The sequence below is a fragment of the Macaca mulatta genome, chromosome 3 (assembly GCF_049350105.2).
Source record: "Macaca mulatta isolate MMU2019108-1 chromosome 3, T2T-MMU8v2.0, whole genome shotgun sequence".
In the NCBI taxonomy this organism is placed as follows: Eukaryota; Metazoa; Chordata; class Mammalia; order Primates; family Cercopithecidae; genus Macaca; species Macaca mulatta.
This window is the reverse complement of record NC_133408.1, coordinates 7,367,941-7,393,139: the sequence shown is the minus strand read 5'-3', so window position 1 is coordinate 7,393,139 and position 25,199 is coordinate 7,367,941. Positions and strand designations below refer to the sequence as shown.

General features: G+C 40.7%; 1 protein-coding gene across 1 annotated transcript in view; it reads right to left on the bottom strand.

The window, feature by feature from the left end:
* Positions 1–25,199, bottom strand: part of DSCAM (DS cell adhesion molecule) — an 831,700-nt gene that overhangs the window by 63,925 nt on the left and 742,576 nt on the right. The window contains exons 21-22 of the mRNA XM_028845317.2: positions 13,267–13,420; positions 38–155 (exon numbers count right to left, since the gene is read on the bottom strand). Coding sequence (XP_028701150.1) covers positions 38–155; positions 13,267–13,420 — 272 coding nt within the window. The remainder of the gene's footprint in view (positions 1–37; positions 156–13,266; positions 13,421–25,199) is intronic.

The following is a 25,199-nucleotide window of genomic DNA, read 5'->3' as shown; positions in this document are numbered from 1 at the left end:
GAGTTTCACTGAAGGCATACATTGGGTTACTGGTTACCTGTCTTTCATCCATTTGACCGCAGGAGAAGGGTCCCCAACAGCCTTACAAGGCAAGACAATGTCTTTCATCCATGGAGTAGTCACTGTCCCACTGAAGGTCAGGATTCGCGCAGGAGCTGAGGAATCAAACGAAGTGGATGCCTGATTACTCCACAGACGCGTCTACACAGAGGCCAACGTGACCTACTCAATAAGGGCAATACCCCAAAATGGATGTGAAGCCAAGTCACATTACAACTGTCCATGCTACTCCCTGGTAGCTGGGTTATGAGGAATTGTCATTGTAAGAACACACAACTAGCAGAAAATTCCCATTGTAGCATTTTTTTCTTTTATTGACTAAACATGAGGAGTCCAAATTAAATATTTGGGGCTTCATAGGCCAAGCAGCTCCAAGCTGTGTTTTCTATGAGCCCAATTACTTCTCAAAGCACTTTATGAAGCAATTTATCTCAACACAAAAACTGTTCATTAAAATATACTTTAATATCAGAGGAAGTAGACAATACAAAACACAAAGGCCCCAAAGACAGGAAGGAGTAAAACTGGAACAAGTTCTACTTATCAATTTCCCGACTGTGTTATAGCAACTTGATCTCTAGGACGCACATTAAGGAGAATGAACATTTCCAGAGCGGCCTCTCTCGAAGAACAACCGTTTGCTTGGGACAGTGATTCAGATGCCTAAACAGGAGCATCTGCCAGGGGCATCTGGTGCTGGCACGGCCCCAAGGTAGCAGGAAGTCCCAGGAGACAAGGAAAAAAGCTCATGGTGAACTTGCCTTGAAGTCCAGTGTGGCCAGCAATGAGAGGTTCTAGTACTACCTCCATCAGTGAGTCAGAAAAGCTGACAGGGACGCCACACGCAAGTCTTCTAGAGGAAAACAATCTGCTCAGTCTGTGTCATACATTGGGACATTACTTTCTGGGGCATAAACAGGAGCCAGGGGCTTCTCCTGTCCTTTGTTTTAGCCAGTATGTTTCAGACACTGTCATGGAGCTGGGGACATAGAGGAAACAGGTGCCCCTATGGGAGCTCACCCTCAATAGATGCACAGACCAAAAACCACAGGTGGCAGGCAGCCTTGATCTGATTCAGAGCCCATAAAAATGGGGCCAATGTGAGACCCCTGCACCATTTCTGGGTTGAGGGTTTGCATTGGCAAAGGAAGGTGAGAGGGCTCTCCCAGGGAAGCTCTAGAATCCCAGGAAGGGCAGAGTACCCGGAGCCAAGTCATTATGCAGCCATCCTAGTATAGAATACCCACATTAGCCACTAGGATCTACCAGATCAAATCAGACATTTATGCTTCCGGGCACTGTGGGCAAGAGTAGAGAGAAAAAGGAAATGCCAGAGGGCTTAGAAGCTAGACCTTGTTTTTTGTTGCAGCAAAACCCATGTTTCAAGCAGTTTCCGCAGACTGAGATGAAGTATTCTAAGGCAGGGCTCATTTCATCAGTCATTGACATTGCTGATTTTGCATCATGATAACAAAATGGTCCTCATTAGGCAGCATCAGATTTCCCGCACTGGTAGCTTTTGGCATTTTCTTTTTCACACTCTTCAGACAGTTCTTTAGAGAGTGGAGAATGTCCTCAACAGTAAAAGGGGGGTGGCTAGAGAAATTCAGCTAGAGTTTTGGGCTTTCTGGCTTTTTAACAGTCAGCCACTTTAAGAAATATCTTTTACATCAAATTCCAGAAGCTACACAAGCATTGGGATGTTTGTGTGAGTGCAAATAAAGTTGCCTGAATAAAGACTTCACTATATGTGATGCATTATGATGTTTTCTACCCTTTCTTAACCCTAGTTTAGTCTAGTCTAGTTGATTTGACTCTGTTCCATTCTATTCCATTGTTGTTCTTTAACATTCTGGGCATAACCCCTCAAATTAACTCCAGGACTTACGAATGCTTTTCCATTAGCAATTTTAAAACTACAAGCTAGAGCTACTTCATCTTCAAGCCCAACAACCTCCAATGCTATAGCCCAATGCCCATTTTAGACAGTTGAAATTTAAAGGGTCTCTAGCCAGAGATGTCATGACTGGGCAACTCAACACACTAGACCTGGGGCAGCCAAGAGAATCCCCTAGAATCTTTGTTTAAAATGCAGGTTCCCACCATGGCCTTGTGGATTCAGCAGCTCTTTCGTGTGCTTGGGACATCTGCCTTTTGACAAGTATCCCAGGTGATTCTGATGAGAAACTGAATCCCTTTGCAACCTGGTGTCCCCTCTGATTCGGGTCCTGTTTGTTCTCAGCCATGGGGCCAGATTTTCTGTGCCTCGTTCGTGTCCTGGACCCTTCCTAGGAGGGGCTTCCCCCAGGACCAGTGCCATGGCCCCATTCTGCCACTCCCTCCACAAAAGCAGTGGTCCTCCTCTTCTTTAACCTATATCTGAATTTTGGACCCTGTTACCTGTCGCTAGACTGCTGCTGGTCTGCCTTGACTTCCAAACAAGTACAGAATAACCTGTCTCAGTCTCCTCTGCTGTGGACATCCCCACCCCTCTAGGATGGGCCTTTCAGCCTTAATGGTTTGCCAGTGTCTGGGCTTCTGGGTGGGGGCTGCCCAATTGATTATCTGCTCCATCCTGGGGCACTCCCTAGCTTATCCCCTTTCCAGAAAACTTACCTACAGGACCCTAACCCTGAGTCAACCTCCCTTAAGCATGAAAAGTTGAACCTTTCTGGAAAAAATCCATGCAATAGAGTACTTGGAGATTGACCACCATTTAGGATCACCAACCTCAACTGATCTGTCAGTACTTCCTGCCGGTCTCACTGTTTCTTTAGTAAATGTCCTCCCCGTTCCCTGCAACGATGGCTTCCTACTGTCCCTCCTCTTCTCACACTTCTGGGCTTCCCTCCACCATCCCCAAGTTGCCTAATGTTTCAGGGACACCATCCAGGAATCCTGCATTTCCAGTCACCAAATCTGTGAACCTACTGGCATTTCCTCCTCTAAACCTCAGAGCTGTGGTTATCGGCTCTTTCTTATGTATTGTTGACTTCTCCTTTCTCCCTCTCTACTGGGATCTTCCCATTACCATACAAATATGCTCTCATGGCAGGCCTCATGAAAAAACAATGAACCCAGAGCCTTTCCTCGAATGAGACCCTCCCACACCTCCAAGCTTCTTCTCTTGGTTGTCACTTCTTCTAAGTGATGTGTGTTGAAGGAATGTTCTGCCCAGTCAGCCTGTCCCTCACCTCCTACCCACTTTCTCACCTGACTCAGGCTCATTTCTGCATGCCCCTCCACACTCACTGACACCACTCACAGAAAGGTCACCACGGTCCTCCACGTGGCCAAACTGAGGGGCATTTTTGCCTGGTTTCACCTGACTTTCCAGCAGCAGCAGCCTCAGCTGACCGCTCCCTCCTTTTGCAAGCATTTGTTTTGAATCTGCAGCCTAACACCCTGCTGTCTCCCCTGCCTCTCTGGCTTTTCCCCTTTTCCTTTAACTGCTCCCACTCCCTTTGAGAGGCCATCCTGTACCTTCATCTCTCTTCCATCTCTCAGCCAATCTCATTCTTATCCCAGGTGTAAGGGATACCCAGATGCTGACCCCCTGAATTTCTGCCTCCTTCCAGATGTCTCTCGAGAGCCAGGACACACCTCAGTGCATAGACGCCTCTGAGTGAATGGCTCTTCGTCATGTTGGAACCCCTCCAAATGCCTGTGCCTCCTCTCACTGGCTTCAAAATCCACTTCTTCCATGGTCTTCTTCATCAATAAATCATGCCTCCACTTATGCTAACCCACATGAGAATTTGGGTTTTCATTCTTGCTATCTCCCTCTCCACCCTCTTCCATTTCTGCCACCGAGTCTCCTCTGCTCTGTGTCCACAACACAGCCCAGGCCCCTCGGCTTCTCCTCTCAATCCTCTTTGCTACTCTGCTACTCCAAGCCTCACTGGGTGACCCCTTGGCTTCCTTGCTGGGCATCTGCTTTTCTCACCCTTCCCCCTCTGCAGTCCATTCAGGACAGAGAGATCAGGGTGGTCTTAAAAAGCGCATCCACTATTGACTGGGCGCAGTGGCTCACGTTTGTAATCCCAGTGCTTTGGGAGGCCAAGGCAGGCAGATCACGAGGTCAGGAGATCAGAACCATCCTGGCCAATGTGGTGAAACCCCATCTCTACTAAAAAGAAAAAAATGCAACAATTAGCTGGGTGTGATGGTACGTGCCTGTAGTCCCAGTTACTTGGGAGGCTGAGGCAGGAGAATCGCTTGAGCCTGGGAGGCAGAGGTTGCAGTGAGCCGAGATGGCACCACTTCACTCCAGCCTGGTGACAGAGCAAGACTCTGTCTAAAAAAACAAAACAAAACAAAAAAAAGCACACCTGCCATTAACTATGCGAAAGGCACCATTTAATTAGGATGTCTATAAAAAGGAAAACTAGGTGTGAGGTAAATGGCAACTCTGTATTCTATCATCACAATTTTTCTGTAAGTCTAAAACTGTTCTAAAAAATAAGGTTTATCACACACACAGAGACAGACAGACACACACACACACACACACACACACACACACACACACAAAGATCATGTGCCTCCTTTGCTTAAAACCCTACACTGTCTTCTTATCTCTCTTATGGGAAAATCTGAAATCCCTAACACAGTGTTGAAAACCTAGCATGATCAGGCCCCTGCCTTCCTTCCCAGCATCTCTGGGACCACTGTTCCTTCCCCGGCCCCAGCAGGGTCCAGTGTCCTGGACTTCCCCCTGCTAAATCTTTCTCTGAAGGAGCTTCTGACTGCTCGCTTCTTCCCTCTTCACATAACTGCCTTTGCTTGTCCTCAGGGACCAAGTGTGTCTTCCATCTGACACTACGGGTGAGGTCCTCTCACGCCATTTCTTTATAGCACTGACTGCAGTTTGTCTTTATGCATATACTTTTGTGATGCTTTGTCTACTAACTGTATTAGTCTGTTCTCATGCTGCTAATAAAGGCATGCCTGAGACTGGGTAATTTATAAAGGAAAGAGGTTTAATGGACTCACAGTGCCACATGACTGGGGAGGCCTCACAATTATGGGAGAAGGCAAATGAGGAGCACAGGGCATATCTTAGGTGGCGGCAGGCAAGAGAGCATGTGCGGGGGATCTCCCCTTTACAAAACCATCAGATCTCATGAGACTTACTGTCATGAGAACAGCACAGGAAAGACCCGCTCCCATGACTCAATTACCTCCCATCGGATCCCTCCCATGACACGTGGAAATTATGGGAACTACAATCCAAGATGAGATTTGGGTGGGGACACAGCCAAACCATATCACTGACTGGTTCCCCACCAGACTGTAAGATCAAGGGAGTCAGGGAGTGAACACATCTCTTAGATCATCTTAAGAGACTCCTCTGGGCTCTCCAAACCCTGCTTTCCTTTCCCTAGTGGGTCCATCCCTTTATTCTAGACAATAGGATATTAGTAAAAATAACATATATACTTCCATATCTGGCTCATGAAAACCTCTCATCAAACCCTCCATACTCCCTTCTTCCCCCATCAATGTAGCTTTAAATGAGGAGAAATCCAGGGTTGTAAATCATAAGGTGGAAGAGGCCTGGATCCCTGAAACACCATGTGGAACAGGCCACCCAAGAGAGCCCTGACCAAAAATATCTCTGTTGGACTATGTTATTATGTGAAGCTACTGAGATTTAGGGAACATTTGTTTCAGCAGTCAGCCTCCCTTGACCAAATCCTCTGTGTCCCCAGCACAGACCCTGACATGCAACAGGCACTCAAAATGACTTATTAAATGACTAGAGGACATTGAACTTCCCCAGGCAAGACGTGCTACTATGGGAATTTTCAACTCTTCCCCCACTGAGTAAGTCATACCCCACTGCACTAGCCAGGCCTTTCTGACCGTGTCGAGAGATAGAACTTTGAAAGCACAAAGGAAAGGAAGAAATATTATTGCTAATTCTATGTGTTTTGTTGTAGTTTTTTTTTTTTTTTTTGGTAAATCACACAGCTCAGTCCTTATGTCCAACATTTTCCTTGGTAATCATCATTTTCTCAATCTCAGGGAGTGGCTGAATATCATGACCAAAGAGGGTAACACAAAAAATAAGTCCCCCCAGTTTATTTCCCTTACCAACTTACTTATTTTCTATCTGTATTTGAGCTCAAAATGTGACACCCCTCTTTTTTCCCCTCACTGTTTTATTCTGCCTATTTCTTTTTTTTTAATTTATTTTTTATTTTATTTTTAAATTTATTTATTATTATTATACTTTAAGTTGTAGGGTACATGTGCATAACGTGCAGGTTTGTTACATATGTATACTTGTGCCATGTTGGTGTGCTGCACCCATCAACTCGTCATTTACATCAGGTATAACTCCCAATGCAATCCCTCCCCCCTCCCCCCTCCCCATGATAGGCCCCTGTGTGTGATGTTCCCCTTCCTGAGTCCAAGTGATCTCACTGTTCAGTTCCCACCTATGAGTGAGAACATGCGGTGTTTGGTTTTCTGTTCTTGTGATAGTTTGCTAAGAATGATGGTTTCCAGCTGCATCCATGTCCCTACAAAGGACACAAACTCATCCTTTTTTATGGCTGCATAGTATTCCATGGTGTGTATGTGCCACATTTTCTTAATCCAGTCTGTCACTGATGGACATTTGGGTTGATTCCAAATGAAGAAACTCATTTGCTATTGTGAATAGTGCTGCAATAAACATACGTGTGCATGTGTCTTTATAGCAGCATAATTTATAATCCTTTGGGTATATACCCAGTAATGGGATGGCTGGGTCATATGGTACATCTAGTTCTAGATCCTTGAGGAATCGCCATACTGTTTTCCATAATGGTTGAACTAGTTTACAATCCCACCAACAGTGTAAAAGTGTTCCTATTTCTCCACATCCTCTCCAGCACCTGTTGTTTCCTGACTTTTTAATGATCGCCATTCTAACTGGTGTGAGATGGTATCTCATTGTGGTTTTGATTTGCATTTCTCTGATGGCCAGTGATGATGAGCATTTTTTCATGTGTCTGTTGGCTGTATGAATGTCTTCTTTTGAGAAATGTCTGTTCATATCCTTTGCCCACTTTTTGATGGGGTTGTTTTTTTCTTGTAAATTTGTTTGAGTTCTTTGTAGGTTCTGGATATTAGCCCTTTGTCAGATGAGTAGATTGCAAAAATTTTCTCCCATTCTGTAGGTTGCCTGTTCACTCTGATGGTAGTTTCTTTTGCTGTGCAGAAGCTCTTTAGTTTAATGAGATCCCATTTGTCAATTTTGGCTTTTGCTGCCGTTGCTTTTGGTGTTTTAGACATGAAGTCTTTGCCCATGCCTATGTCCTGAATGGTACTACCTAGGTTTTCCTCTAGGATTTTTATGGTATTAGGTCTAACATTTAAGTCTCTAATCCATCTTGAATTAATTTTCGTATAAGGAGTAAGGAAAGGATCCAGTTTCAGCTTTCTACTTATGGCTAGCCAGTTTTCCCAGCACCATTTATTAAATAGGGAATCCTTTCCCCATTTCTTGTTTCTCTCAGGTTTGTCAAAGATCAGATGGCTGTAGATGTGTGGTATTATTTCTGAGGACTCTGTTCTGTTCCATTGGTCTATATCTCTGTTTTGGTACCAGTACCATGCTGTTTTGGTTACTGTAGCCTTGTAGTATAGTTTGAAGTCAGGTAGCGTGATGCCTCCAGCTTTGTTCTTTTGACTTAGGATTGTCTTGGAGATGCGGGCTCTTTTTTGGTTCCATATGAACTTTAAAGCAGTTTTTTCCAATTCTGTGAAGAAACTCATTGGTAGCTTGATGGGGATGGCAATGAATCTATAAATTACCTTGGGCAGTATAGCCATTTTCACGATATTGATTCTTCCTATCCATGAGCATGGTATGTTCTTCCATTTGTTTGTGTCCTCTTTTATTTCACTGAGCAGTGGTTTGTAGTTCTCCTTGAAGAGGTCCTTTACATCCCTTGTAAGTTGGATTCCTAGGTATTTTATTCTCTTTGAAGCAACTGTGAATGGAAGTTCATTCCTGATTTGGCTCTCTGTTTGTCTGTTACTGATGTATAAGAATGCTTGTGATTTTTGCACATTAATTTTGTATCCTGAGACTTTGCTGAAGTTGCTTATCAGCTTAAGGAGATTTTGGGCTGAGACAATGGGGTTTTCTAAATATACAATCATGTCATCTGCAAACAGGGACAGTTTGACTTCTTCTTTTCCTAACTGAATACCCTTGATTTCTTTCTCTTGCCTAATTGCCCTAGCCAGAACTTCCAGCACTATGTTGAATAGGAGTGGTGAGAGAGGGCATCCCTGTCTTGTGCCAGTTTTCAAAGGGAATTTTTCCAGTTTTTGCCCATTCAGTATGATATTGGCTGTGGGTTTGTCATAAATAGCTCTTATTATTTTGAGGTACGTTCCATCAATACCGAATTTATTGAGCGTTTTTAGCATGAAGGGCTGTTGAATTTTGTCAAAAGCCTTTTCTGCATCTATTGAGATAATCATGTGGTTCTTGTCTTTGGTTCTGTTTATATGCTGGATTATGTTTATTGATTTGCGAATGTTGAACCAGCCTTGCATCCCAGGGATGAAGCCCACTTGATCATGGTGGATAAGCTTTTTGATGTGTTGCTGAATCTGGTTTGCCAGTATTTTATTGAGGATTTTTGCATCGATGTTCATCAGGGATATTGGTCTAAAATTCTCTTTTTTTGTTGTGCCTCTGCCAGGCTTTGGTATCAGGATGATGTTGGCCTCATAAAATGAGTTAGGGAGGATTCCCTCTTTTTCTATTGATTGGAATAGTTTCAGAAGGAATGGTACCAACTCCTCCTTGTACCTCTGGTAGAATTCAGCTGTGAATCCATCTGGTCCTGGACTTTTTTTGGTTGGTAGGCTATTAATTATTGCCTCAATTTCAGAGCCTACTATTGGTCTATTCAGGGATTCAACTTCTTCCTGCTTTAGTCTTGGAAGAGTGTAAGTGTCCAGGAAATTATCCATTTCTTCTAGATTTTCCAGTTTATTTGTGTAGAGGTGTTTATAGTATTCTCTGATGGTAGTTTGTATTTCTGTGGGGTTGGTGGTGATATCCCCTTTATCATTTTTAATTGCGTCGATTTGATTCTTCTCTCTTTTCTTCTTTATTAGTCTTGCTAGTGGTCTGTCAATTTTGTTGATCTTTTCAAAAAACCAACTCCTGGATTCATTGATTTTTTGGAGAGTTTTTTGTGTCTCCATCTCCTTCAGTTCTGCTCTGATCTTAGTTATTTCTTGCCTTCTGCTAGCTTTCGAATGTGTTTGCTCTTGCTTCTCTAGTTCTTTTAATTGCGATGTTAGAGTGTCAATTTTAGATCTTTCCTGCTTTCTCTTGTGGGCATTTAGTGCTATAAATTTCCCTCTACACACTGCTTTAAATGTGTCCCAGAGATTCTGGTATGTTGTATCTTTGTTCTCATTGGTTTCAAAGAACATCTTTATTTCTGCCTTCATTTCATTATGTACCCAGTAGTCATTCAGGAGCAGGTTGTTCAGTTTCCATGTAGTTGAGCGGTTTTGATTGAGTTTCTTAGTCCTGAGTTCTAGTTTGATTGCACTGTGGTCTGAGAGACAGTTTGTTATAATTTCTGTTCTTGTACATTTGCTGAGGAGTGCTTTACTTCCAATTACGTGGTCGATTTTGGAGTAAGTACGATGTGGTGCTGAGAAGAATGTATATTCTGTTGATTTGGGGTGGAGAGTTCTATAGATGTCTATTAGGTCTGCTTGCTGCAGAGATGAGTTCAATTCCTGGATATCCTTGTTAACTTTCTGTCTCGTTGATCTGTCTAATGTTGACAGTGGAGTGTTGAAGTCTCCCATTATTATTGTATGGGAGTCTAAGTCTCTTTGTAAGTCTCTAAGGACTTGCTTGATGAATCTGGGTGCTCCTGTATTGGGTGCATATATATTTAGGATAGTTAGCTCTTCCTGTTGAATTGATCCCTTTACCATTATGTAATGGCCTTCTTTGTCTCTTTTGATCTTTGATGGTTTAAAGTCTGTTTTATCAGAGACTAGTATTGCAACCCCCGCTTTTTTTGTTCTCCATTTGCTTGGTAAATCTTCCTCCATCCCTTTATTTTGAGCCTATGTATGTCTCTGCGTGTGAGATGGGTCTCCTGAATACAGCAGACTGATGGGTCTTGACTCTTTATCCAGTTTGCCAGTCTGTGTCTTTTAATTGGAGCATTTAGTCCATTTACATTTAAGGTTAAGATTGTTATGTGTGAACTTGAGCCTGCCATTATGATATTAACTGTAATTTTGCTCGTTAGTTGATGCAGTTTCTTCCTAGCCTCGACGGTCTTTACATTTTGGCATGTTTTTGCAATGGCTGGTACCGGTTGTTCCTTTCCATGTTTAGTGCTTCCTTCAGGGTCTCTTATAAGGCAGGCCTAGTGGTGACAAAATCTCTAAGTATTTGCTTATCTGTAAAGGATTTTATTTCTCCTTCACTTATGAAACTTAGTTTGGCTGGATATGAAATTCTGGGTTGAAAATTCTTTTCTTTAAGAATGTTGAATATTGGCCCCCACTCTCTTCTGGCTTGGAGAGTTTCTGCCGAGATATCTGCTGTTAGTCTGATGGGCTTCCCTTTGTGGGTAACCCGACCTTTCTCTCTGGCTGCCCTTAAGATTTTTTCCTTCATTTCAACTTTGGTGAATCTGGCAATTATGTGTCTTGGAGTTGCTCTTCTCGAGGAGTATCTTTGTGGCATTCTCTGTATTTCCTGGATTTGAATGTTGGCCTGCCCTACTAGGTTGGGGAAGTTCTCCTGGATGATATCCTGAAGAGTGTTTTCCAACTTGGTTCCATTTTCCCCCTCACTTTCAGGCACCCCAATCAGACGTAGATTTGGTCTTTTTACATAATCCCATACTTCTTGCAGGCTTTGTTCATTTCTTTTTCTTCTTTTTTCTTTTGGTTTTTCTTCTCGCTTCATTTCATTCATTTGATCCTCAATCGTAGATACTCTTTCTTCCAGTTGATCGAGTCGGTTACTAAAGCTTGTGCATTTGTCACGTATTTCTCGTGTCATGGTTTTCATCTCTTTCATTTCGTTTATCACCTTCTCTGCATTAATTACTCTAGCCATTAATTCTTCCACTTTTTTTTCAAGATTTTTAGTTTCTTTGCGCTGGGTACGTAATTCCTCCTTTAGCTCTGAGAAATTTGATGGACTGAAGCCTTCTTCTCTCATCTCGTCAAAGTCATTCTCTGTCTAGCTTTGATCCGTTGCTGGCGATGAGCTGCGCTCCTTTGCTGGGGGAGATGCGCTCTTATTTTTTGAATTTCCAGCTTTTCTGCCCTGCTTTTTCCCCATCTTTGTGGTTTTATCTGCCTCTGGTCTTGATGATGGTGATGTACTGATGGGGTTTTGGTGTAGGTGTCCTTCCTGTTTGATACTTTTCCTTCTAACAGTCAGGACCCTCAGCTGTAGGTCTGTTGGAGATTGCTTGAGGTCCACTCCAGACCCTGTTTGCCTGGGTATCAGCAGCAGAGGCTGCAGAAGATAGAATATTTCTGAACAGCCAGTGTACCTGTCTGATTCTTGCTTTGGAAGCTTCCTCTCAGGGGTGTACTCCACCCTGTGAGGTGTGGGGTGTCAGACTGCCCCTAGTGGGGGATGTCTCCCAGTTAGGCTACTCAGGGGTCAGGGACCCACTTGAGCAGGGAGTCTGTCCCTTCTCAGATCTCAACCTCCGTGTTGGGGGATCCACTGCTCTCTTCAAAGCTGTCAGACAGAGTCCTTTGCGTCTGCAGAGGTTTCGGCTGTGTTTGTTATTGCCCTGTCCCCAGAGGTGGAGTCTACAGAGACAGGCAGGTTTCCTTGAGCTGCTGTGAGCTCCACCCAGTTTGAGCTTCCCAGCAGCTTTGTTTACCTACTTAAGCCTCAGCAATGGCGGGTGCCCCTCCCCCAGCCTCGCTGCTGCCTTGCCGGTAGATCACAGACTGCTGTGCTAGCAATGAGGGAGGCTCCGTGGGTGTGGGACCCTCCCGGCCAGGTGTGGGATATGATCTCCTGGTGTGCCTGTTTGCTTAAAGCGCAGTATTGGGGTGGGAGTTACCCGATTTTCCAGGTGTTGTGTGTCTCAGTTCCCCTGGCTAGGAAAAGGGATTCCCTTCCCCCTTGCGCTTCCCAGGTGAGGCAATGCCTCGCCCTGCTTCAGCTCTCGCTGGTCGGGCTGCAGCAGCTGACCAGCACCGATCGTCCGGCACTCCCCAGTGAGATGAACCCAGTACCTCAGTTGAAAATGCAGAAATCACCGGTCTTCTGTGTCGCTCGCGCTGGGAGTTGGAGACTGGAGCTGTTCCTATTCGGCCATCTTGCTCCGCCCCCCCATTCTGCCTATTTCTTAACTATCTCATTGAAAAGCACATTATCAAGAGAATTCTTGGAGGTAAAATTGGAATCTTGGAATGTTTATTGTTCTCTTTCTGGCTCTCAGAGGACATATTAGTGGCAACATATAGTAATAAGTTGCCACTATTCTGTAGCCCCAAATCAGGGGCAACTCCTGCTGGCCTGGAATTGTGTTGTAAGGAAACTGACTTATCGTGAGTGCTAATTTAGGGGGTTCCTGGAAACACTGGATGGTAGTGACTACCAGAAGAGCAAGAATGCCCTGTGCCTGCACGTGCATTTTAAGGACCAGTCTAACAGAAAAATGTGAAGATATTATATTCACTTTCAGGAACTTTTTGTTCTTTGGTGACTCCTACTTCCTGCTGTTACTTCAAGTCTTTGCTTATAGCATTCTATCAACAGATAGTGAACGATTTTCAAATATTTTTTAGCTTGCAAATTCCACAGACTTTAAAATAGACATTTCTCATTAAGAAGTGTGATACCTGATTTTGGTGAAAGTAGAACATCCCTGGGAAAATGCCATGTAATGATTTTCAGCTACTCCAAGGGGTGAATGGGGTCTCCTTTCCTGATTTTCAGATACTTCCATCATAAGGCCACTCATTCTTAGCTCTGTGTTTACCCCCATGGAATTCCTTTCCCACGGGACAGAAGCTCAGAGCTTGCTAGCCACAACCCTGTTTCTTGAGCTAAAATGTGATATTCTGGTTTATTTAATTTTTAGGGACGTGTAAGTTTTATTTCAGGTAAAATAGAGACTTGAAAACAGTCAAGTTACAACAGGAAATGAGGTCCTTACTGCCACTGCCTACCTTTCGCTAATGGCTCGACTGTGATGATTTCGCTGCTGTTGCCTCTTCCAGCTGAAGTCACAGCCACCACCCAGACGCTGTACTGACGATTCCTACTCAGGTTGGGAATTCTGTAGGAAAACGAGTCGGGAGAGGCCTCAAACTCGCTGATCACCTGTGAAAGGAGACATAAGTGTTCCCACATTCAAAGAAGCATGTGGCAAAAATGGATTTCCCGAGGGAATGGTCATGAACATATTAAATATCATAACAAACAAAACTCACAACTCACTCCCCTCTAAAAGGCTGGCTTTGCAATATAAAATATAACTGGTGAGTTTAACTGAGCCACCATCTACATTTTTCTCTGTAGCAGCTTTGATGGCCACCAATAAATAATTTATCCCTTTACATTACAGGCCACAGCACTTTTATATTTGGCTGAGATGGAGTAAGAAGAACCAGATTTACCTTCCTACCTGAGACAACTGAGGAACACACACCACATATAAAACAATGGTTCTAAAGGCATTGCACATTAGGTAATAAATGATAGTGATCGCTGAACAATGGGAAACAAATGAAGAAAACCCCACAATCGCAGAGTTTTTGCATTTTTTAGGGCAATGTGAATTTTATTTCTGATAAAATAGAGAGTTCTGCCTCCTCAACTCAGGAGCCTGGCAGCCTTTCCAAGCTGAGGAGGCAGAGCTGAGAGCCTGAAGGAAGCTAGAGTTCACAAGGAAGAGCACTGGAAAGAGAGCTACACACAAAGGACAAGCTCTGGAGATTGAAGAGGGTCTGACTTGGGTATTCAGCTGAGCAGATCCATGGATATGTGTGAGGAAACTACCTGAGGCCAGGGAAAGAACCACCTGAAAGAACTGGAGGTCACGGTGCCTGACACTCACACAGGGCTGGGAGTAGTGGCTGTTCCCACCAGTTGGGTTGGAAAACATCAAGATTCATCATGCTTTGGGTATAGTGCATAAGGGTCTTACCACAAAGGGGAAATAATTAGCCCCAGACTGAATACCACTCTAGTCTTTCCTAATTATTCTTAAAAGCAAGACTTAGAGAGAGCAAATTATTCCCAAGTAACTTAACTACACCCAAGAATAAAGGTCAAGAATATTTATAGAATTTATAGAAATTGAAACATCCAGTCCTCCAAAAGGTAAAGTTCACAAAGTTTAACACCTAATAAAATATTTTCACATACAAATAGCCCAAATATCTGTCAACTGATGACTGGATAAACAGAATATGTCATAGTGATACCATGGAGTCTATACTAGTCTGTTTTCACGCTGCTGATAAAGACATACCCGAGACTAGTTGATTTATAAAGAAAAAGAGGTTTAATGGACTCACAGTTCCACGTGGCTGGGGAGGCCTCACAATCACAGCAGGTGAAAGGCATGTCTTACATGGCGACAGGCAAGAAAGAATAAGGCCAAGCAAAAGGGGTTCCCCCTTGTAAAACCATTGTATCTCCTGAGACTTATTCACTACCACGAGAATGGTATAGAGGAAACTGCCCTCATGATTCAGTTATCTCCCACTGGGTCTCTCCCACAACACATGGGAATTATGGGAGCTATAATTAAAGATGAGATTTGGGTAGGGACACGGAGCCAAGCCATATCAGAGTGTTATGAGATAATAGAAAAGAATGAAGTACTGATAAATGCTATAACTTGGATAAATCTTGAAAACATTACGCTAAGTGAAAGGAGCCAATTATAAGAAACCACACATTTATGATTCCCTTTATTTAAAATGTTCAGAATAGGCAGATTGATGGCAACATAAATTAGATTACTGGTTGTCAGGCGCAGGGTAGGGGAAGGGGAAAATTGGGAATGACTGCTAATGGGTGTGGATCTTCTTTTCAGGGTGATGAAAATGTTCTAAAATTAGATAGTGGTAAGGGTTGCATAACTCTGTGAATATACGAAGAGCCATTGAATTGTTGAATTTAAAAGTGATTGACATCTCAATAAAGCTGTCATAAAAATTTCCAGGAAAACATAATTCATAAAGAAGAAATCAATCAATCAATCAAAATTCACCATAATTGGCACAGACATTAGATTTATGCAAACAAGGGCAATAAAGTAGTTATAATTGTATTATAGCTGTATTATAACTGCATATGTTCAAAAATTTAAGTAGATATGATACAAAAAGACCTAAGTTAAACTTGAAATGAAACACAATGCATGAGATAAAAAATACATTGAACTTGATTAGCAGCAGAGTAGATATTGCAGAAAAAATGATTAGGGAACTTAAAGATGTGAAAGGAAAATAAATCTTGGGGCCCCCAAATCACTAAGCTAAAGGGAAAAGTCAAGCTGGGAACTGCTTAGGGCCAACTTGCCTCCCATTCTATTCAGTCATCCCTCTGCCCACTGAGATAAATGCATATCTGATTGCCTCCTTTGGAAGGCTAATCAGAAACTCAAAAGAATGTAAGCATTTGTCTCTCATCTACCTAGGACCTAGAAGCCCCCTCCCCACTTTAAGTTGTCCTGCCTTTGCTTCAAGTTGTCCTGCCTTTTCCAATGGAACCAATGTTAAAAAATTGATTGATGTCTCATGTCTTGCTAAAATGTGTAAAACCAAGCTGTGCCTGGACCACCTTGGGCACATATTGTCAGGACCTCCTAAGGCTGTGTGTCATGGGCACGCATCCTTACTTTGGCAAAATAGACTTCCTAAATTGACTGAGACCTGTCTCAGATACTTGAGGTTCACAAAGACATATTAATAAATGACACATAGAAAACAGAATAAAAAAGTTAACAGGGCATTAGTGAGCTATGGAAAAATATCAGGATGCTTAACATACATGCAGTGAAGTCACTAAATGAAGCGAGAGAGACGGGACCAAAAAAAGGTTGTAAAAAATTGTGGTTGAAAAATTTCCAAATTTGATGAAAACTGTAGCCCATAGAGCCAAGATACTCAGTGAATTCTAGCCACAGGAATATTAAAAAAAAAAAAACAAAAACAAAAACTATACCCAGCAGCATCATAATCACACTACTCAAGAGTTTTAGTTTCAGTGCTAGAGAGAAAATCTTAAAAGTAGCCAGAGAAAGTACATGTTATATAAAGGGGAACAAAGATAAGCATGGCAGCCAATTTCATTTGAAAAACAATCGAGGTAACAAGACAGTGGAATGATTTCTTTCAAGTACTAAAAGAAAAAAATCAACCTAGAATTCTATATTCAACAAATATATTTCAAAATGAAATTGAATAAAGACTTTTTTCAGATACATAAGAAGCTGAAAGAATTAATCACCAGTAGACCTACATTACAAGAAATGTTAAAGAAAGTCCTTCTAGCAGAAGGAAAATAATACCAGATAGAGACATAAATATACACAAATAAGTAGAAAAAAGAGGTAATTATATAGATAAATATATATGATCTTTCTTATTTAAATATTATTAAAATATGGTTGATAGTTAAAAACAATACCAATGTAATGTGGATATATAATATAAATAAAAGTAAAATGTTTAACAATAGCACAAAGGTTGGGAGGACAAAATGGAAGTATATGATTATAAGTTTCTTATACTATATGCAAAGTGTGTAATACCACTTGAAAGTACACTACAATGTTAAAAGCATATGCTGTGAATCCTAAGGAAACTACTGAAATTACAAAATATAGCATAAAATAAAGCTAATGAACTAATAAGATAAATAAAATGGAATTACAAAAAGAAATCCAAAGGAGTCAGAAAAAGAGTGACAAGGGCAACAAGTAGCACAACAGCAGCAGAACTCAAATAGTACTACCACGGATTTAAACATAAACATATTAATAATAATTTTAAGTGCAAATGATCTAAATATATTAAAGGCAAAGATTGTCAGACCTGATAGAAAAGCAATATCCAACTATATGCTGCTTACAAGAAACGTGCTTGAAATATAAAACACAAATAGGTTAAAAATAAAGGAACGGAAGTGATATCCTATGATAACACTAACCAAAAGAAATATGGAGTGGCTATAGTAATAAGAGATAAAATAGATTTAAGAGCAAAGGATATTACCAGTAAGAAAGAGAGAAATTTCATAATGAGAACAGGGGTCAGTTCATCAAGAGAACATAACAATTCTAAACATTTATTCACCTAATATTCACCAATTATTCAAAGATATGAAGCTCGGTTATTAGATGAAAAAATGTTTAGGATTTATTATTACATGAAACGAAACTAATGGAACTTCAAGGAGACATAGACCTAGATAGGTCAGAATTGTTCCTTAAAAAGCCATATGGAGTAGGTAGAGCTGAATCCATTTTATAGATCAGGAAACTGAGGTTCAGAGAAAGCAAGTGACTCACTGATGTCACAAGGCCAGACAAGTGCAAAACAATGGTTCCAGCTCAGAGCCTCTGGTCCCAAGTCTGGTGCTGTTTCCTCACACTTTATGCTGTCAATTATAAGTGACCAAAACAAGAAGGGCTTACTTTTACCCTTGCTAGCTTTTCAATAAACCTTACATGCTTCCGCAGGCTGCATAAGTTACAATACCAGCTATGCAGTTAAACAGGGGATTTAAATCTTCACTATATCTCTTAATTGTCATACAATCTCATGCTTCCTCTACAAAACATAATGTCAGATAATTACTTATTGTCAAAATTTTAATTTGCGGGTACACAGTGTCAGATGATTTGGAGAGACTCTTGCATGGATTCCTTAGACACATGCCTATAATCTAGCATGCATGTGCATGTGTATGCACTCATTTACACCTCACCTCCACCCTCCTCCCACTACAACACTCCAGTCATGTCTTAGAGTATTATGGGAAAATTAGTCCCTCTAGGAGTTCAGAGGGAATTTGGCCTGTTTCCTGATAAACCACAGAGACAATCCTGAGACTGTATGCACTTGCACTGTATGATTCTCCAAGGCTATGTCATTGCCAAATTAATTTTACAAAGCTTAATGATGTGCAAATTATAACCATTGCTCTACTGAACATTAAGCATCAGGAAAGCATTAAGATATATTTATAAAATAAAGATCTTTTTCTATATAGACAACATAGCTTTTAGTTGAAACTCCATACTTTATCCTGTTGACAAAGTAAAATTTGTTCTTGATTACCTCCAAAACACACATTTTAATGTTTGCCTGTAACATAATGCGTGGCTAAAATCAACAATAAAATATGGTTTCTTATGCAACAAGATTTGTTTCATCATTTATATAGAAGACTAATCAAGAATTGAAGTAAAAAAGGTATATTAATAGAAACTTCCTTCATTTCTCTGTAGGTTAGGGTGAAAAAGAATAAAGTCAAGCTGTTAGTGGCTCCTATTGGTTATCTGGGCAAGTTAGTTGCACTGATGTCACCACCCTTTGATGCCACCGTGTATTCCTCTGAGGACTGCCATAATTAGGCACCATTTTCCTGGTCTTAGTAGCAGGGCAAGCAGAAAATTGATAACTGAACAATTTAAGCCATCAGAGTTGATTTATTTTTCTTTGGAATATATGTAACTGGATATTAAAGTTGACTCTTCCTGTTCTCTGGAAGTTTTAGCAATGATCTTAAAGTGTGAGAATGTTCCTAAAGATGCCAGTACCTTCTTTCCTAACAAGAGCTGTGAGGCCACCTGGGCAGGACTTGCTGGTTCTGATGTTTTGCCAATCACCCATTTCCAGGCTCCAAAAGAGGCTGGGGCAGGAACAAGGATTTTCTGTTGAGAGAGGTCTGTGAGCATTCCCTCTTATGAGTGGAAGAGGGCTTCGAGCTCTAGGGAATCTCTCGGAGAACCTGGAGTCTGAAGGACACAGAGCTTGGTAAGTGAGTCACCCCTGAGAAGGCTAATGGCAAGCCACAGTGGCAGAGGTTAGTCCTGCTCACAACAGGAGAGGAGGCTGGGCCAGACTGGCCACGCCTCCTAGAGTGAACTGGGGTAAGGATGCCTACTGGTGGACCCTAGAGGACAGAGCAAGCCTGGATGTCTTGAAAGAGAGATGCCTCTCTCAAGACATGAGATGCCTCCAACAGAGGGATGCAGTGTAAATTATATAGTATTTATTGCAAACAGAATCCTTAGCTATGGATGGTGCGTAACTTAACCATTGTTAACCATTTTAAGAGGAGGTAGGAGAAAAAAGAAAAAAAGAGCAAAATGGGAAGAAAATAACCAGAAGTTCTCTCAGTGTAGTGGAGCCAATCTAGTTGATTAAATCCTTTTTCTTAATACTCAGCCAAAAATGCTTGTTCTGAGAAGAAGGGATGATAAATATCATGTCCTTATTTTATATTTTTTAAAACAAATATATGAAGTTTCTATTTATTTTTTATGCATTTCCCTCCATATTTCCCTCCATATTTTAGTAAGTTAGGATAGCATGGACTATATTTACATTTCATTAATTTTCTTTTTATTGGATACCAGATTTTCCAACACAACAATCCAATAGTGTGTAAACTGACTTGCTACTTTCTACATGCGTATTTTATTATGTAGCACTCTCTTCCAAATACAGAGAATGTTCAATGAGAAGGGATCACTTTGATTTCCAGATTTCTCCTGATATATCAGCTGGGTTACTATTTCAGAGACTCTGAATCTTTTTTTTTTTTTTAAAGGAACAACGCAAAGCTTCGCCATCAAGGACGACAGATAAACATTATGGTATAAAGAAGGGCAAACTCACAATGGAGTTTCTTAGGGATTAATGAACCAAATGTGGCAAAAGGAGAAATCTGTGGGGAAGCAACAAAGACACTTTTCTTAATATTTAATTATTTCCTTTTCTTCAGGTAGACTTTGAACTCTCCAATCTCATCTTCTTTAGAGTTAAGACAGACATGCCAGTCATCCTAGATTTTATTATGCCTAAAGTATGAATTAATTTTGAGTGGACTACAATAATTGTGCTAATCATTTGTTTGAAGAGAAGATATCAGAGTTCCTTTGTGGCCTGTGGAAATACAGAAACAGCCAACATTACGCAGGTGCAGCCAGGCATGGACTTGAGGGATCCCATCCCCCATGGCCCTGAACCAGAATGCCAGGGATTCTGTTCCACGGCTTATTTTTAATCCTGCTCTGTCCATGCCCAGCTTGAGGAAGTGGATGGGACATTTGTGGACTGGGCTTGCCAATTATTCTGCATCTGTCATAAATTCCTGTTGGCCAGCTGAGAAAAAAGCCTGTTATTCCTCATCTAAAATGTGTTTAAACACGTAGGCTCTATCCAAGTTGAGAAGCAACCTAACATTTATTATTAATTAATCATGTCTCAATTGAAATGGCCCTAAGTGGCTGCCAAGTTACTGATTTCTTGGTCCACCAGATAACGTGGTGGCATGAGAACACGGCTGTCTCTGGCTCAGCGGTCCCCGGCATCTTTGGCATCAGGGACAGGTTTCAAGGAAGACAGTTTTTTTCACAGATGGATGGACATGGTAGGATGGGATGGTCTCAGGATGAAATTGTTCCACCTCAGATCATCAGGCATTCGTTGGATTCCCATAAGAAGCATGCAGTATAGGTCCTAGTACTAGTCTGTGGCCCGGGGGTTGGGGAATCCTGCTCTATTGATGTCTTGTAACAGGGGCAATCCACAGTGTTCCCAAGGAAAGGTTTGGGTATTTGGTCTGAGGACACACACATAAAATGTAAAATATGCATGTTGCTTATGTAATGAACCATCTCAAATACTGTTCTTACAGTGGGCTGGTCATGGTATTTACCGTGGGAGGTGGTGGGGGGTCCAGGCAGACACCACTGCATTGAAAGTATGGAGGTCTGTGGATGAGGGATGACGGCAAGAGTTAGAGGACCCCATACGCCAGACATAGAAATTTGCTGGACTATAGTTCTCTCCTTTGGGCTGTGGGAAGGAAATCTAGGCAAAAGTTCTTAGCTTCATACCTCGTAATAGGAAGGGCTTGTAAATAATGACTGGGCTTTAATTCATGGTCATGCACTCAGTTCAGTTGCAGTGTGTAGACTATAAGGTAAGTTCCCGCCCCCAAGGAGTAAGAAATGATCACAGCAAACAGAAGATTAAAATGAGGTACTGTAGAAGTCTGACCAGTTCCTAGTAAAATTTAGATATACACTCATTTGAATCTTTTTCTAAAACCAACCCTGTCATAGTTGAAGACATGGATGAATATTTAAAAGATGCGTGAAAAATGAATGGAAACTTCATATATTTGTTTTAAAAAATATTTATAGCAAGGTTTTACAAGACTTCTGACATGTTTGCCTCCCCAAAGCCGTATCCAGAGGGGAAAATGCAGTTAATGGGATAACTCTTGTGACACCCAAGCCAGATTGTTCACATTTCAAGCGTTTTGTCTTTGTGTGTTTTTGCTTTAGGTCTGCTGGGTAGAGTCGCGGGTTCCTAAAGAACTAAATGTGCACAGTTTACCCTTCCAGTCAAAAGAGTGTATGGGTTGTGAGAAGGTTAGTTTCCTCTGAGAGCTTCAGGGTCAACCCACGGAAAGACTGGGAACAGTGTTTTCTAGACCTATCTTCATTCCACAATTATTTTTGCCTTGTGGTGTTGATGTGATATTTTTCTTTTTATGTGTAAGATGCTTTTCACCAGTATATAAGATACAATTAGCCACAGTGAGGCGCTTTAAACACTCTTTGGTCATGTCTATAAAACTAGATGTTTGCCCAGGAATTGCCAAATTCATTTCCAAACCCCTCACATTATTTAGCTCATAGCTGCACCTGTCAGACCTTGCAGAGCCTTCTCTAGTCCTCTCAATCAGCGGCTAAGTCTGCCCTTTGTCTTTCATAGTGTTTGCCTTTATTCCACTGTGGGTTATGGTCTTGCATGTGCTTATTGCATCTACCTGGGGGTCAGGCTCCCTGACCCACCTTTCTACTCCCTCTACTGACCCATCCCCCTACTCACTCTGCAGGGAGCCTGGTTCAGAGCATTGCTTAGAGTTGGGACTCAATGACCAGTAACCGGAATAGACTGAAGAAATTCTTGTTGTATTAGGTGAATTTAGTAATGACCTAGAAATGATTTGAGTACAATAGAAAATAATGAGTATAAAATGACTACAGAGCCATAGGCTGTTCATGTCAAATTATTCAGCCTGTCTGATATAAAAGGAATTCTACTTTTAAAAATTTCAATTAGCTTTTTAATGAAAAACTAATTCTATCAAGGAAATGCGATGTTTTAAAAAGCTCTGATAGCTAATTATTAACATGCAATTAAAAAAACTTGAAGGCTGTGATTTCACAGATAGAATGTTCACAGCAGTGAAATAAAAACTCCCCCAAGGCAATAAACAAAGTTGATAGCTCTTTTACTTATAGGGTAAGGCACTTTCAGAATGCTTAACATCTTTCTGTTTAGTGGCAGAGAAATGGCCTGGATTCCATTAAGAATAAGCAGTTCACTGTATTAATTTAAGATTTTAAAAAATCTTATGTATAATATATTTTGATCTAATTTCCATTTTATTTCACAGTTCCCATCTATAAAAGAGGATGTCATGGCAGAAAGATCTTCCTAAAGGCACAGGTTGAGGGGCCAACACGGGTAGAAATGGGATAACAGCCAGGCAATTCTGGTAGTTTCCTCTGCCTTTTATTGAGATTACTATAGATACCATTATATATATGACTATATATATATTTTTATATATAATATATATATTTTATATATGTGACTATATATAAATATATATGACTATATATAAAGTATATATTTATAATATATATATTTTTATATATATAATACACATATAATATATAATATATTATATTATATAAAATATAATTTTTATATATTTATAATTATAATATATATTTATATTTATAAATATATTTATATATTATATATTATATGTATAATATATATAAAAATATATATAATATATAAATATATATTATATATAGTCATATATATTTATATATAAATATATAGTCACTATATATTTATATATGTGACTATATATATATATAACTACATAGACTATTGGCTACTTTTAAAAAGCCTTTCAAATATAAAATATTTTATTTTTTGACCTAAATATAAAAGTTATTGCTATAATGTTTTGCAACTATATTAAAGTTGTTATCCAGAGAAAGCATGAGAAAAACTAGTTTCTTGATGTAATTGTTTAGAATTAGAAGCATCACCCAATTAGCCCAACTGGCATTACAGATACTTATGTTAACAGGCTCTTTCCAACCAATACACTCTTCCTTTGCTACAATTTTGCCTCATACCTTTTTCGTTGTCATACCACCTGCCACGAAAATTATCTGTCTGTCAAAGGTGCATTATTAATTTAACTTGATTGCTGTTACCTATTCAACAATTCTGTACAAAAATACTAGTTTATCATATGGTTTCTCACATACAAGAAAGAAGTTAATGAGAAACACAATTCTTAGTAATAAAAATAATACATGCAGAATTTACAATATTGAAAAAATAGCTGTTTCCACTAGTGTTAATTGAAAAATGATTTAAGACCAATTTATTTCCTTAAATCATACAATATGTCTGTGTCGGGCCAAGTCAAAAAGGTGAGATGTTTTCAGAGCTGGAATCTTCTAAAAGCTCCAAAAGCTGATTGATAAAAAGGGCATTTTAGCAAAACTTTGGAGACAGTAAAAAGATCAGAGGTTAAGAGGGTGAGGGGATGAATACGTGGGGCACAGAGGGCCTTTAGGGAAGTGAAACTTCTGCATGATGCTATAATGGTGGATCCATGTAATCGAACATTTGTCCAAACCTATAGTACGTACAACCCCAAGAGTAAGTCTTATGTAAACTATGAACACTGGCTAATAATGATGTGTCAATGCAGATTCCACCATCGTTACAAATGTACCACTTCGTTGGGGGATGTTGATAGCGGAGAAGGCTGTGCAGTAGAGGCAGGGGTATTTGGAAAATCTCTGTACCTTCTTCTCAATTTTTCTGTGAACCTAAAACTACTTAAACAAAGTCAAGTTTTTTAAAGAGCATTTTAGCCTATGGATAATCAGAAAGCTCTATGCAGCAATGGGGAAGTGCATTCAGGGTGACACATACTAGGCTACCTAGTCTGAATGAATGCTACCTCAGAGTCAAAATGCTTAGTGACAGGCTATCTGACAAATCGGGCAGGCAGTCTTCTGAGATTGACCTTCAAAAGAGATTTCCAGGGCCTCTTTCTGTGTGAAAATGTTAGTGGAATATATGCTTATGTTTTCCTTTGCTCTATAAATTACACGATTGGGCTTAGAATTTTAAAGGCCAAGATTTCTACCTTGAGTATAGGCCATCTGCATTTTACCAGTTATAGCAACTGAATGGCTTTACATAATGCCTAGCAGACCAATGACCACTGAGAACAATATGAGGAGAAAACTGAAATACAGCTTCAACAGAAAGATTGAGTAGTTATTGGCTGGGTCACTGTGTGATATGGGTTGGCTGTGTCCCCACCCAAATCTCATCTTGAATTGTAGTTCCCATAATCCTCATGTGCTGTGGGAGGGACCCAGTGAGAGGTAACTGAATCATAGGGGTAGTTACCCTCATGCTATTCTTGTGATAGTGAATGAGTTCTCATGAGACCTGGCTTTATAAGGGGCATTTCCCCCTTTCATTCTGCACTTCCTCTTGCTGCTGCCATGTGAAGAAGGACATGTTTGCTTCCCCTTCCACCATGATTGTAAGTTTCTTGAGGCCTCCCCAGCCATGCTGAACTGTGAGTCAATTAAACCTCTTTCCTTTGTAAGTCACTCAATCCTGAGTATGTCTTTATTAGCAGTATGAGAACAGACTAATACGCTGTGAATAGGATAACAGGGAAAAAAGACCACTATTAAAGGATAAACTTATAAAAAGCAACATAGACTTCCCTTCCACTTTCTTAAAGAATAGACGTCAAACAAGTAGGCAAAAATTGC